Genomic DNA, 15,762 nt, shown 5'->3' on the forward strand with positions numbered 1-15,762 from the left:
CTATGCAATGCAGTGCGGGTAACTTGCAATCCCACAAACACAGTTATTCTATTTTAAAGTCAAACTGGTCTCATTTAATTTTGCTGTTAAGATGTTAAAACCACAATGTTTCTGCTGAAACACACTCACGTACTGCCTCACTTCTTCCCTAACAAAACCTCATGTATATATCTTTGTTTGATAGACTATTAAAAATCTATTTCAGCAAAATTCAATTTATCAAAGCATCTTTTATTGTAGGGGCTCTTCCCTTTCCTGCATGGTTGTAGTTTTCTTTTAAATATCGTACACTACTTTCCAGTTTTTTTTTTTAGCTACTCTGGAACAAAACATATTCAACTTGTGCTGCTGACTTATGCGATTTATAAATCACACGAGGCAGATTTTGTCTAAAGGGAAGAAATAAAATAAAAAATATAACTGTGCAGAAGAAACACTACTGATCTGTACAACTGTCTCACGTTACAATCTGACACGGCTTTCTTTTATCTTTCTCAATCAACAAAAACAAGACAACCTCAGTCTTGGATTTCACCAGCTCAGTCCAAATTGATCAAAATTATGAATTCTCATCAATACCACGCGGCCCGGATTGGAATAAAATAAATCACACCATTCAGTTTTTCATCATAAACTGTTTTCCAACTTTATTCTTCTTAAGGGAAGAAACAGTCTGTTTAGATGAGCAAGAGGTGTAACTGTGCATACAGTATGCAAGAGTGTAGCATAAGAGGGCAGCTAATAACTGTATTATTATCAGGAGCATCAGTAATAACATTAACAAGAATATTGAGAATGTGTTATTTTTCATAAAAAGACACAATGAAATACAAGGAGGAGTATACATGAGGACAAACAGCCAGTTGTATAGGCTGCTTGAAAATTCTGATTGGGTAGCTTGTGCACAAAAACATGGCGGCAGCGTCCCGGGTCACCCACGCGTCTCGTTTAATGTCACGTAATCGTTAAGATGTACTCAGGTTAAGTGTTAAAAGAGGGAAAAAAATCAGTTCATGAAGGAATTCTCATGGGTGACAAATGTTACTAATCGTTGCAGTAGTTCACTTTTGCACAGGCCTAATAAAACTTAAGTCCCTACTATAAATATACAGTCAACAGACCACTTGGCTTAATCAGACTTCATCTTAATTAGGGTGAATATCACCAAGTGTAGTGAGCGAGCGTGTAGTCTTACTACAGAGAGCGAACATTTTTCCATAATTTAACACTTTTCGGGGAAGTCCCAAACTTCCTAAGGCCTTGGAATCATGCTCATCGTGCTTTTTTTTGAAGACTTTGCTGAGATGTTTATGATCCGTTTGGCACTAAAAAAGGTGACCTGGGACACGGCCAATGATTTGGTACTTGTTAATTTGAGTTCCTTTAGTTTCCATATATGCTTTTTCACAGGACATACTTCCCTTTTACAGATGAAAAAAGTATTTTCTATCTATTTTATGTACAGCATACTGCAATACAATAATGCCTCAGATTGATAATAATGTGGATAACATTTGCAATAGTTATAATGAAAGTAGTAATATGTATGAAAAGTTCTTTTTAAAAAAAGATTGATAACAGTACCTGTCAGCCATTTTTTATCACACAATCATTATTTCCCCAACAACCACCCCGACAAAAGCCGAGTTGGGCTGTCTTTACTCATCGGAGGATAGTAAATGGTCTTTCTTTGATTAGTAACAAAAAAAAAAAAAAAAAAAAAGGGGACAAAAAAAAAAACGCTGTTAGGAGTTTTCTCTTTGTTCCCTTCACATTCATGCACTCACTTTGCTTTCTCTCTTGTTCACACGTTCCTCTGTTGGTAGAAAAATACATACACATGATATATAAAAAAAAGTACAACGATGACAAACATAGGCGGTGAAGTACAAGCTTCATCAAGTGCTTTCTTTATGACCCCTCCCACCCCACCAAGCCCTTTTTTTTTCTTTTTCTCTCTCTCTCTCTGTCGTGTTTCCATCTCGCTCGGCAGCAGATTCCTCACATTTAGTGCATTCTTGAACCGCTCTTGTCTCTTTTGTTCAATCCTTTGGGCTCCGACAAAAGAAAGAGTTCCTTAATTCCTCGCTTTCTGAGAGGAGGAGGAGGAGGAGGAGGAGGGTGTAAAGGACAGCATGATTCGGGAGCTGAACACCCAGGCTTTCACCATATCCCGCAATACACCGCCGTCCGTTTCCTCCTGCTGCAACTCTTCTTTCCTCAGGCTGGTCCACCCTCTGTTGTCCATGGCACATTGACAGTGTCATTCAAAACACTTTTATTCATTTAAATCTTCCTCTTTTTTTTCTGCCGTGATATCTCAGTTGCTATTGTGAACCTCTACAGTCTTAAATCATTTGATACCTGGTCTTTCTCACTCCCTTTGTTTTGGCTTGAACTTAATAATGGAGAATTTTCAGATTAATGTGATCTGAATATTGTTAAAAAAATTAGACAATACTCTGCACCACAGACATGCAGAGTGGTCTTGTTTTGTATTTTACAGATATTTTACACCCCCGCGGATATTTTGCACTGTAAAACATCCGCGGGCCTTCCTCCTCCGATGATGTCGGTTGCAAAGAACGCAATGAGAGGAGACATCGGTGAGCCTCTGAGATCAAGATTCTCAGAGCGGGACTGCTGGTCTAGGATCAGTGCATGAAGTATGTTTCACAAAGTATCACATTATAGTAAAAATGATGAGTCCATTCACTTCTAATGGATTAAAGTGAACTTAAGACTCAAGATGAGTTTGGGAAACTCAGGTCAGGATTTAATCACCGTCTCACTCGTCACAATCTAAAAGCCAAAACCCTTTACAGATTAGTGTGTTCAGGAGAAAAAAAAACCCATTTCCTGTTTCTGAAAGTCTTTACTATGGGAATATGGCTTCAGGCTAAGAAATAAAATACTTATATAGATTTCCCAGACCAGCATTTCTACTTAAGAGATCCTTGGCACAACATGGGCTCAGGAATCAAGGAGCACATTGTAAAATATCTGTGTTCTAAAAAGTAATTTAATGTTGTACTCAGCATTAAAGCTTCTTAAAACGAAGGAAAAAAAACAAAAAACTGCCACTTGGTGGATAAAAATTGGACTTGTATCTTTAAACCTGATAAACCCCTTTCAGAAAAAAACCCCTCACTAAGAGCCGCACGAAAGTGAATCTGAATCGAGTCCCCTTGAGTGTCTTGTTACGTGATCAAATTCGATAAAGACTGCAGAAGTTTAAAAACCAGATGATTTGCATCGTCTGCATCGTAGGGTAGAAAAGTCTTCCACCCTTCTAGCCAATGTTTACTTGTTTTGAGAGGAATATATTATGGAATACATTTAAATTACTTGTTCATATGGACCTTTTTTACATTGCAGACACCATTAGTAATTCCTCAAAAAAAAAAAAAAAAAAAAAAGGTTGGGAAGACGCAGCCTATGAGTTCATGTGCTCCACCTGTATGGCTGATGTGGAGACGGTGAGGCAGAGGTCTTTGTGTGCCACTGGCAGGTCAGCCACAGTGACTGGTTTGTACTGGATTTCACTGGCTGCTACAGTCTTGTACTGATGCAGGTCAAATGGGCATTGAACTACAGCTTCTGTGGGTTGCTGGGGTTGTTGGTAGCTGCCGGGGGGTCCGGGGTTCGGGTTCTGGTTGGGGTTGTTAGGGTTAGCCTGGCTCTGGAGCTGGCCCGCTCTTCCTCCAGCAGCGCCGCCTCCTCTCCCTCGGCCGCGGCCTCGGCCCCTGCCGCCTCCTCCGCCCGGCGTGAGGCCCTGGGCTTGCTGAGCGGCGACTGTTGCCGCCACTGTTAGCGGGTCGGGGTTGTGCTTCCTCATGTGTTTCATTAGATAAGTCTCCTAGAAGAGGGAAGAGAGAGAAGAGAGAGACATGAATTTGATTAATTCAAAGTTCATGGAACAAAAAGGCTTGTTGTTTTCTTTCTATAGTTACATGAAATATATCCAGGAAATGTGTTTCATGTGAGTTGTCTCCAATGAGTCTGACTGAAATAATAAATCTAGTAAGAAATGTTTTGTAGAATTATTGAGGACATTAGATGGGGATGCAAGACAAGTACTGTCATTCTTGAAAACATTCAGACCTCTCATTAAACAAAAACTTACATATTAACATATATGTATAAACTGTATATCATACTGGGGAAAGTATATTCACCGATGAGTTATATACTGTCATGGACTGTAATATTCAAACAAACAGAAGTACATCCTGTCCTGTGAATTCTGTAGATCTTTATATGTGATAATTGATTGACGGGTGTGACGTCCTACCGAGGTATAGGATCTGTTACAGAGGCCACAGGAGAACAGCTTGGCATGTTTGACGGTGTGTGTGGACAGGTGCACCTCCAGGCTGGCGGCATCCGTGTAACCACGGTTACAGTTGTGGCACTTGAACGGCTTGTCTTTGTTGTGCTGCCGACGGTGAGACTGTAAGAAGACGAGAAGATACAGCTGTTACAACGATTCGTTTTGTTTCTGCAGACTCAAAGACTGTGACAGATTAAACTTGTTAAAGTGAATGATTTTTTTTAAAAGCCCTCCTCCAGCGTATTTTGGCATTTTTTGGAGCCATTTCCTGACAACGTTGATTAGCTACACTGTTTGCCAAATATTTCTTTTTAACTTAATTTTGCACTCAAAGTTCAAAGATTTAAGCTGTTGCTAAAACAATGTCGCATGACTACATCATCCTCTTAAACTCTCTGTTTTTGTCAGGCGCCTGTGTTTCAAACTAAATACTTGCTGCCACAACGGATTAATGCTTAAAATATAAACAATTAATTTCAATTAAACACTCGCCCCAGGAAATAACGTTTAATGTGGTTAAAGCAGGAATCAGTCTGCATTGATCTATAAATAAATGTGTGTGATTCTTACAGTATCTGTTGTCCACAGCTGTTTATACTGTATGAAAAACATCATCAGTTCATTAAATCTCTGCAGCATCTGAAGGCAGCAGGACTGAAACATTCACTGTGTTTACCTTCATTAAATCTCCTGATGACACCAGGCTGCTACAGTATAAACACACACACCTCTACACACACCAGACTGGTCGGTTATAACTTGATTTTCTGCTTTTTTTATGAAGGAGACGTCTGGTTAGTGGCTCATCAGCCTCTTTTCCAACTTTCTTTTTAGCAAAAGTAGCGATTCATGTTTTATCCTTGAAACATATTCCAGTGCAAACGCTGCTGTGTAACATTTATTACTAAACTATGTGACCGTACATGAGGTGAGATACATTTTAATTATTGCTGAAATAACATCAGTCCAATATAATCATAAACAGCTTCTTTATTTTTATTTCTATTGTTATTATAGTAAATACCCCCCCATCCTCTGTTTGAGAAAGAACGTTAACCATTAAACAGGAAGTAACACTGGATGGAGTTGGGCTTTAAGGTTAATGAGACAAGTGTTGGAAAAAACAGCAGTTAGTCCAATCAATAAGTGGTTACTTCCAGATACACAGTGCTTCAGAATACAACAGAAATGTCTATTATGTCTCTTAAAGAAACAGAAATTCATATTCATTCATTAAGAGTTACTTTTAAAACAAAAATACATCACTAGGAATCAGACTTGTCATTTAATTTAATCACATACACTGGAAAAGGCTAAAAATGTTCATTAATTCATTTATATTCATATTTTGGGTAGTTAGACAACAATAAACAAGCAGGAAGGAAGAATCAGCATCTTACTAAAGGAAACACCAACAGACCAGTAGTAAAGATGTGAGAATGAATCTACCTGTAAGTTGGACAACTGAGTGAAAGCTTTCTCACAGCCAGGATGGTTACACTTGTACGGCCGGTCACCAGTGTGAATCCTAAAAAAAAACAAACACAAAACAAAGTTACACAGTTACACACAACACTAGCAGGTTACACTCTATATTTGCACTTGGCAAACAGAAAATGAGTCATTGTGGGTGTTGTGCATTCAAGCCATCAATCAAGCAATCCTAGGTAGCAAAAAACCAAAACCTAACAGACGTCATAACACGCCTCATTAACTGGAAAAGATGCTGTAATCACACAAATAGCTTAAACATTGTGGCTTCAAAAACTTATTTAACTACTAACACAGTGAGAACAGTCGGTGAATTTTGAGACAAAAATGTGTTTCCTTCCCAGCAACCATCCATTTATATCTCCATCCTTCCATCTTTGTTACTTTCCACAATACAGGCCGGATCTTTACCTCAAACATCTTTATTCGTTTAACATTCATCCATAGATCCACTCATCTATTAATCCACCTACAGTATATTTAAGACAGATGGTGCAAGTGAAAGTGAAATTGGTCACACATGGACATAAACAGGTGCACCTACTCCCACATACACACATAACCATGCCCGGTCATTCAGACACACCCAGTCCAGCCCAGCCCAGTACCGTGTGTGCTGCTGTAGGTGGCTGAGCTGCCTGAATGCTTTCTGGCAGTAGGAGCAGGTGTAGGGCTTGGCCCCGGTGTGGATGCGGATGTGCTGGGACAGGTAGCTGGAGTTGGCAAACGACTTGGAGCAGTGGGGACACTTGTGGGGCTTGGCCTCAGTGTGGTTTCTAACACGGGACACCAGGATTGGAGGGTTGGGGGTTGGGGGAGGGGGAGGTGGAGAAAGAGAAACAGAGAGAGAGAGAAACAGCGAGAGATTTTTAGGCTACAGCATGACCAAACTTCATGATGAACCGCAGACCAAATCATGCGTTTAAAGTAATAACGATCTGCGATCAGTTGCGTTGATCGTAGATCGTTAAGTTTGACAGTGTGCTCTTTGTGCTGTGTCTGAGTCGTGAAAACACAGAACAAAAACATAAGCAAGCACAGTCACACTTTTCTCTCTCTCTCGCTCTCTCTTTCTCTCGCAATCTCTCTCTCCAATCGGTGTGCCCTGATTTGAGTGTGAATGTGTCTATGACTGTTTGGCACTGCGGCAGCAAAACTGAAATTCAGTGAATTCAGGACGAGTGGCGGGCAAGTGGAGCCATCTTACTATTTTAAATGAATGGTCTAAAACCCACGGAGAAAACCTAGTATGTGGCAATACGGGAAATGAAAAACCGGCGATGGTAAATCACAAGATCAAAGGTTAAATTAAGTCATTTATAAGACTAGTGACAGCACGAATGGCAGAAAAGGGATTTCATCTCTTACGTTATTACACATGTAATACAAATAAAAACATTTTCAGAGTCTGATCAGCGACTTTTGGAAGTTTGACCTTTGGAAATCTATTGTTAGGATGTTATTAAAAGTGTTAAGACAGGAGGAGGAGGAGGGTGTTTAGTTTTAAATGATTATTCACAGTTAGCATAAGCAAAGTGTACTAACAGTGTGGATTTAAAATATGAGACTGATGTTCCAGCTGGCGACATTTTCACTATCTGATAATCAACATTCTCATTTGTAAACATAATCATGCTGGTCATCTCCGCAATGTGATCATTTATTCAAGTAAATATTATATTGAACTATATTTTCACTGCTTCTCCTGTTTGACATGAAATTCATTTGTTGATGGGATGTTTTAACATTTTACGTGGTTCCAATGACTGTGAAAAGTCTCCAAAAGGTGCCTCAAAACAAAGAGGAAATTTTTGAAGGAACTTTGTGAAGGAATCCAAAGAAAAACGCAGGACCAAGCAAAACTCGTGACAACAGCAGGACGAGAAAGTTAACACGGACCATCTGCTAAATTAAGTGGTACTGTGAGTTGACTTAATCAACCAAACACTTAATCAGCATGCGTCCAAACAGGCTGTCACGTATTCGAAGAGAATTTTAGCTCATCAAATGAGCAAAGCAACTGTTAATTTAATGATAACAATGTTGGCTTCCTGTCCTGATAATCAGTGTGCAGAAAGGAACTAGACTTCATTAATAAATACATGATAATAACAAGCTGAATATCATAGATTTATTATATTTGGTACAAGTGTTGTACCTTCAAAGGTGATGTGCAGAAGTGCACAAAAGAGCTTTACACTGTCAACACTCTCCAATAACACCTCAGCACATCCCCAACCCACCACACCTTCCTCCCTCCATCCATCACCACACACACACGTACTTTAACGGCAGAAAACCACATGCACAAGTAGGCACACACACACACACACACACATACGGGACCAACAAACCACCCAGCCCAGACCGGTACCGTGTGTGCTGCTGTAGGTGGCTGAGCTGCCTGAATGTTTTCTGGCAGTAGGTGCAGGTGTAGGGCTTGGCCCCGCTGTGGATGCGGATGTGCTGGGACAGGTAGCTGGAGTTGGCAAACGACTTGGAACAGTGGGGGCACTTGTGGGGCTTGGCCTCAGTGTGGGACTTGGCGTGGATCTGCATGTCTGACTTGCTGAAGAACGTCACTGCGCACATCCGACACCTTGGAAAGTGAGGGGAAAGAGAGAGAGGAGAAAACCTTCATGGCACAAAGAGTAATCGTGAATATTTAATGTAGTGTGTGTTACCAGTAAAAGTGTTTTTTGTGATACCACAAGCATTTCTCTTATCTCAACAACTCTCTCCTACCTGTAGGATTTGGGGCCGTCTTTGTTGGTATGATCATCTTCATCATTCGATAGGTCATAGGGGTCAGCGGTATGGTGCTGTAACACCGTAACAATATATTAGTAATGAGGAAAGGCACAAGCTAATTGCTGTATAATATCAGTAACAAAGAAAAAAGATGATAAGCAAGAGAAATAATAATAGAAGACCCTCACCTGTCCACCAGCAGCGAGGTGTGCCAATATTAATGCATCACTTCCTGGAGGGAGGACTCCACCCACCCCGGCCACTCTGCCCATCACCTGTTTGCTCTTCCTGCCTCGCTTCCCTGGCGTCGGCATGACAACTGCAGGGGGGACAGCAATGTCACCCTTCTTGTCTGGAAACAAGAGGGAAGTAAAGAGAAAGGACAAAGGATAAGAGGATGAGAGATGTGAAAAGTTGGGGGAACGTTGGGTGAAGAGAAAAGACGCTATGAGTCCTACATATCATCTGCGTGAGCCGTTGTGCAGGGGTGTACCGCCTTGATTAGGAACAATATCAAATCTTACAAAACAGTATGTGAGATGTGTGTGTGTGTGTGTGTGTGTTTGCATCTGCAGGGATGTAACAATACAGAAAATGCAGGAATAAATGAATGGCAGGTGGAAAACCGGATTTTCTCATTTGTTTTTCTGGCCTCAGTTTACTCTGAACTCACCTCAGAGGAGGAAATATTTCAAAAATTCAAAATACTAAGAAGACGAAGCTTTACTATTTTAAATGAATAATTTATCTTGCTTCAATTTCTGTCAAGGTGTTATTAAGCAAAGCGCTCAAACCCGCCTGCTCTACTGCAGCTGCTCGCTGGCCAACAGTCTTTATAATGTTTTATAGAGTTGAGTGAGTTGATGAGAGTAAAGCTGAAAATATTCCCGAAAAATACAGGTAAAAAAATAATATAATAACTAGAATACATAAAAATAAATACTTATAAAATCATCCAAAAGATGCAGTTTCTGCTAACATGTGGAAATGACTGAAGTGACGTGAACGGCACTTGTGTTTTACCTGTATTTGAGTGGTGCACTGTAGACACTATCATGGTGGTGGCAGTGGGGTGTCCAGCTACAAATGACTGCGTGGAGGCAGTGGGGACCAGTGAGCCTTGAGGGGTTGTGATGACTAACCCCGCTAAGAGGAAGAGAAACTGTGATCTGGCTGCCCAATTGGTCAAAACAACATATTTTACATTCATTATCTAGGTATTTTAAGCTACCGTTGACCTATGAGAGTAGCTAACAATAGGTGCAGTGTCAGAATAACCAGCAACACTGTCAATATTTAAAGCCACCAAAAATAACTTTGTACAAGGGTCAAAGCCAAATCACTGAAATAATAACTGCACCGAGTACTCATACGAGTCCGTGCCAGGTTGTGACATAAGATCTGAGTAGGATTTTGTTCAAGAAAAAAACAAAAAAAACACCCATAGTCACCTTGTCAAACTTGTCATGTGTTGGCTCAAATTTTTACTAAACAATCCAGATAAATATTCTTTAACAATAAGGGAAACAAAGAATACTTTTCAGACCAAGATAAGAAGTAGCTGCAGTTGAATATTTATAGTGTTCCTGACTTTCATGCAAACATACAAATATAACAAGACAATGCAGAAAAAATACATAATGGCAAATGGAGTGTGGGGGGGGTGGGAAGGGGGGGTGTTGTGAATTAAGTAGAAAAATTGAACACAGTACCCCACTCACCTGCCGTCATGATACCCGTGGAGGGAACGGGCACAACAGTCACGTTCTGGGTGGTGTGCGACTGGTGTAGGTGTCCCCCGATTGCACTCATGGGTGCGCTGCCGCCGCCGCCTCCTCCCGCGTTACCCCCACCTCCTTCCTGTTTGGGGACCAGCCGCAACCCTGCCCCCGTGTCCACCGAGCCGGGGATGGCGAGCACAGCCGTGGGGTAGTGGGGGGAGGAGGTGGAAGACGACGAGGAGTGAGGGAAGGAGGAGGCGTTGCCCTTGTCCGGACCTAGCTGCTCCTTTGCCTTGTTCAGGAACATGGCGTTCTCGATCTAGATCGGGGATGAGGGGCAGATTGGTAGGAAGGGGGGGAGGAAGGTAGGAAGAGTGATGTAATAAAGAGGATAGGAGTGAGGGATGGGTGAGGGTGAAAGGTTGGGAGATATGGGGAAGCCGTGATAGGACGGGAGAGGAATATAAAGGATGAAATGTACGACAAAAGCGGTTGTGAGCGATAAGGAAGCAGTTTTGGGGAGGAAGGGAGCGGTGTGATGATAAAACATGGAAGGAAGTGAGACAGGTGTATGAGGAAGAAGTTGCAAAAGACAAAAGAGGGAAGTACAGAAGAAGAGGAAAGACGATGGAGGTGGAGTCAAGGATGGGTTAAGTTTAGATGAGGAGAAAACAAAGGAGCAGACAGAGGAGACGGTGGGGAAAGGCAATAAAGGTAACACAGAAGATGTGTGTGATAACGGGACAAAGAAAATAAAAAGAGAGAAGGGAGGAGAGCACAAAGAAGGGGGACAATGAGGAGAGACGTCGTGGTTTAATGTGGGGAGATAACAATGAGTAAAGGACGGAAGCGGGAACAGGGAGGACGTAGGGGGAGGCGAGACAGAGGTGTCAAGGGCGGGAGTCGATGACGGGTTAGATCCATGTAGGGAGAAGGCGGTGATGGGAGAGAAGAGAGAACGAAGTCATGGTGAGATGCGAAAAAAGTAAGTGAAAAAAAAAAAAAAAAGGGGACAAAGAGGGGTTGAAGAGATGAGAGAGGAGAGGGACAGGAGTGATCATGTGACTTGAGTGAATCCTCGCCCGTTCAAGAACTCACATTCAAATAACTTCTGTATGAGGTTAAGCCAACTTCACTGACTAAGCGAGCGTTATTTAGTGGGGTCATTAACAACATGTACTGGGTCAAGTCATTGTCTGGTGATGTTTAAAGTAAAATATTGAAAGTTTTTGCATTAAACAGTCAAAGTGATGATCGCTTCCGGGTATCTTTTGACATAGAACATAGCACTATACTATGTGTATTTCAAGACAATTCCAACAATAAGGTTGTCTCTACCTGTCCTTGTACAGTGGGGACGGGAGACCAAAAGTATGATGAGTTGAAATGGGAATCGTCCATTATTTCTGTAATTAAAAAGCAACACACTTAGAAAACACCTGTCCTCCTCCTTCTTACTATGTTCCTTTTGTTATGTTCATGTGAAACGAGACCATGCATGGCTGCGTTTCAATCATCTTAGTTTGTTTCCTTTCCACGTATCCTCTCCTCGATCGGCTGACACATTGATCATGTCAAGTTTTTAAATGTCGGGATGAATGGGGGGGGACTAATAAAAGCAGTTTTGTCTGGTTACAGTGTCTGCTACATTAGCCACTTTGCATGGTAAGCAACCATTATTTAAGGAATCTTGTTCAAAAAAATGTAGATGGTTGTTACAAACCTGACTGAAAGGCCGTTTTAATTCTTCTGCTTTTTCTTGCTTTATCTGAGTCATTTAAGGGCTTTTGTTCTTATATTTTTAATTTACTTTTGATCAGATTTTCAGAGAAGAGGATGCGAAAGGAATCAGGCAAAGATGTTCAACTCCGCAAGGGATGGATATCAAAGAAATCTACAGGAGGACAAAAGAGGCAAGAGTTGAGAAAACACTATTGATTATCAGTCTTTGAGGCTTTTTTTTTATGATTTACCACAAAACCATGCACTTCCTCACTAGTATTTTACACAGCATGTGTTACTTTTAATAAATTACACAATCTTATAGAGTGGTACATTAGCAACATGTCAATTAGTCTAGTTTAGCAACCAAACAACCCAAACAAATCTTGTGTGTCAAAATGTTGACTATTTATTGCTTAGAAAAGCAGCAGAGGCGTGTTCGCACAAACTAGATGCAAGGTCAGTATGTGTTGAAAAGAATTTCCTTTCTAAGAGTGCATATGGTTTGTTGAAGACAACACTTACTGTTAAAAAAACAACTGCTGTCTATCTTTTTCTAATTATCAAACCTGTAATCCTCTGTTTCCTGATCATCTCCCACTGACACATACGCAACATTTCTCTAGTAAAAGAGGGAAGTTTTGGTAGTTTCATTGTTGTACACTGGCATGCATTTGCACGTTATTTTCCACATCCTTTGCTACAATTATAGACCAACAGCCAAAATGAGTTATGAGGTTTGGTTTCCTGTATGCATGTAAAGATTGTGACTGCCATGCATAGCCATATTGCTCAAATACCAAGAAAAGCATGCATGTAATTACATGTTAGTAAAGCTGAACTAACATTTGACATAACTGATAAGTCAACGGGGGGAAGTAAAAGACCCGTGAAAAATGAACTTCAACATAACAAACGAAAACACATGTAAAAATAAACTCTGAAACATTTGAAGTAACGTCACATTACATGCAAAACATTTGGCAATGCAAAACTCATATAATGTTTCACGCTGTTTTCAGGAGCTTCCTCTGCAGTTGCACAACCTACATAAACAAATACTGGGCATGCTTCTCATGTTATTTGATATATAACGATTGACAACTCGGCGCCTAATACAAGGGGCCGTAAATAGTGTACAAAACAAGTCAATGTTTCAGTGCACTGAGAGCCATTTTTGGACGAGGGGCACAAGCTGGCTCAAAAAACGGTGGCACTGCTAGCAGCGGGCTAACGTTAGCAGTGATTGATGGTATCTTGCAAGTACTGAGCCGAATTTGTCAGACACAGTTTTGAGCAGCAGCGCTCAGTCTAGATGTGTTACACTGCACCTAACCAGCTGCCAAGAGCTAAGTGAGATATCTGCTTCATAAACAAATGTGGCTAACGTTAGCTGGTTAACGCAACAAGACAAGACAAGGGGGGAGCTAGCTAACTTGCCTCCATTAATTCTCTCCTTTTGTTCGCTGGCTTGCTTTAGCTACAAGGAGGCCTGTCTGTATATTCATATGCTTAACTAGCCTGCCGCTTGGTAAACACAAACATCCTCGCTCCCTACGCCTCCATTCCTCACTCCCTGCTCATCTCGCTGAGAGAAAATAAAAAAAGAGAAAAAAAAGTCTAGAATAAAAAAAAAAAAAAAAAAAAAAAACCCAAGACAGAAAAAAAAACGTCGACGCCGTTGCTTCTGTAGGAGACGCAGCTTCATGCAGACTTCCGGCGGTTGGGACGATGGTGCTCTCAGACACACTGAAAATAACAGTTAATTAACAGCCGATTTATAACTCCTGTGTGAATTACCGGTGAAATCGATTCCCCGTGAACCCCCCCGGATCTTCCTCGGGTCGGGACAGTTGGGAAACTTTGTCCAAATCCGCCCCTCAAACCCCTCAGAAATGCCTTTTTTTTCCTTCGTTTTTTTTCTCCCTTTTTTTTCCCTCCAGCTCTCCACAGCCTTCTTCTTCTTCTTCTACTTTTTTTGAGGTTTATTGGCGGTTCGCAAACAACGAATTGGTGCATTACCGCCATCAACCGGTATGGCATGTGGATAAGAATGTGTAGTACAGTGGTTCTCAAAGTGGGGTCCGGGGACCCCCAGGGATCTTTGAGGGGGGTTCCAGGGTATCCCCAGCAAATCGGGGAATAATTTATTTTCACTATAATTTCATCCATAAGTAACACAATGACAGAATGTATGACTATTTGGGTCATTGGTTTCATTCACTTTCTGTAATAAAACATCTAAAAGCTGATGTCAGATCGTGGACCTTGGAACAAAATCTTATCAAATGGAGGTCCAAGGTCTAATTTGTGTCATTTTAGGAGTCCTTGATGTAAAAAAGTTTGAGAACCACTGGTCTAATCAAATTAGCTAGTCTAAGATACTGAAATAGGATTCGATAAAACTCTTTTCTTGTGTTCTTTTGTAGGATATCTATTAGATCAAAGTGTACTTTTCTCTTTTTGAGGTTTTGAATCAGATGCCTTCTTTCTGCCTCATATTTCTGACAGTGTATCATAACATGCTCTACTGTTTCTTTCTTACCCACACTATCACACACAATCTGCGTGTGTTATGTTTACCTATTTTGAATAGCGAATAGCGAATTTAAGTCTTGATATTATTGTCTCATCTCTCCTGTTCCTTCCTGCACACCTCTCTACAGCCGAGTCAAGCCAGCCAAAAGTACACGTGTGCATTTCCAGCCACAACTTTCAAACAAATTAAGGATTAAGGGTGGTTTTGTTTTAATTAAAAAGTACCAATGTCAGATTTAACTGTGTGACAAGACAAAATTTCAAGTATTATAACAGCTGCCAGTTAGCCAGTAATAGCTGCACTCTGTACTGTATTAGTCCTACCAAAAGTTTAAAGATCCCCTCCAGACATGTTGTAAGATGTATATAAAATACTCTACTTTGAATAATCATTTGTCTGATATGGTTCCCTCACCCCTCCAAAAAAGTTCAATTATCTTGTTAAAGTCCTGAAAATGGCCTCTCCTCTTTCTCCCTCATTAAAAATTCAAGATTGTATGAATATGCAAATATGTTTCACTTCTAAAGTTTATCTGCCGGACACAAGATGTCTTCTACTTCACTGTAAAGTTCATTCTCAGTGTTTGTGCACTGGAGGCTTCAAGTTTTCACGTCACACTTGTGTAAATTGGATACTGGACCAGGATTGTCTTTGAAACTAGTTGTGATGTCACAAATCCTGCTCGTAGGCCCGTCCCTTAAAATCAGATTTTCAATGAGCACAGAGAAACTTTCCACTTTCAGCAAAACAGCCTTCAAGTGTCAAACTCTGCTCATACATCATTCTGCACAGTGAAGCTCAGACATCCAACTGTAGGATCAAGAAGAAAAAAACATTTTTGAATGGAGGGACTTGCTATTTTTAGCTAACTTGACACATCTGCCAACATCAACTCAGTGTCTTCCGGTGAGTTGATGTTGATATCCTGTCAGTGCATCCATAGTGTGAAGTGGTGCATTATTACATCATTAAATACAAATTCCTGTTTAATTTTAGATCTTAAATTGGATGTTATTCATTAGCGTAACAGTGGATTCTCTGATTCATATAAATAGCCATGCATCTCTTTTAAATTGTCACAACTGCTGCAGTGTGCTTGTATCCACAATGTCCAATACATTTTTTATTTTTAGAGGTAATTAAAGCCCCCTCCCCCCCACCACTGACATACAGCATCTATCACAGACAGAGACCACTCAGCAAAA

General features: G+C 40.8%; 1 protein-coding gene across 7 annotated transcripts; it reads right to left on the reverse strand.

The window, feature by feature from the left end:
- Positions 1-1,698: 1,698 nt before the first annotated feature.
- znf384a (zinc finger protein 384 a) lies at positions 1,699-13,973 on the reverse strand. 7 transcript variants are annotated; one of them, XM_042436017.1, is made up of 11 exons: positions 13,819-13,973; positions 11,635-11,702; positions 10,297-10,615; positions 9,599-9,721; positions 8,764-8,927; positions 8,570-8,646; positions 8,199-8,423; positions 6,433-6,600; positions 5,783-5,861; positions 4,295-4,453; positions 1,699-3,859 (listed from the first exon to the last, which is right to left on the reverse strand). In XM_042436017.1, the coding sequence occupies exons 2-11, from the start codon at positions 11,695-11,697 to the stop codon at positions 3,437-3,439; spliced, it is 1,800 nt and encodes a 599-aa protein (XP_042291951.1). In that variant the 5' UTR covers positions 11,698-11,702; positions 13,819-13,973; the 3' UTR covers positions 1,699-3,436. The 7 variants fall into 7 exon arrangements, with proteins under 7 accessions (XP_042291951.1, XP_042291955.1, XP_042291949.1 ...); XM_042436021.1 differs by having other exon boundaries at positions 6,433-6,555; positions 8,322-8,423; positions 10,288-10,615; XM_042436015.1 differs by having other exon boundaries at positions 10,288-10,615.
- Between the last annotated feature and the right edge of the window lie 1,789 nt (positions 13,974-15,762).

The sequence above is a fragment of the Thunnus maccoyii genome, chromosome 15, assembly GCF_910596095.1.
Source record: "Thunnus maccoyii chromosome 15, fThuMac1.1, whole genome shotgun sequence".
In the NCBI taxonomy this organism is placed as follows: Eukaryota; Metazoa; Chordata; class Actinopteri; order Scombriformes; family Scombridae; genus Thunnus; species Thunnus maccoyii.

Excerpts from the sequence above, each read along its gene's own strand:
- znf384a (XM_042436015.1), bottom strand. The coding sequence starts at position 11,697 with ATGGACGATTCCCATTTCAACTCATCATACTTTTGGTCTCCCGTCCCC. Across the intron at positions 9,722-10,287 it reads CATGACGGCAGGTGAGTGGG|CGGGGTTAGTCATCACAACC; the intron begins GTACTGTGTTCA and ends TCTTCCTCTTAG. Across the intron at positions 5,862-6,432 it reads CACCTACAGCAGCACACACG|GATTCACACTGGTGACCGGC; the intron begins GTACTGGGCTGG and ends GTTTTTTTTTAG.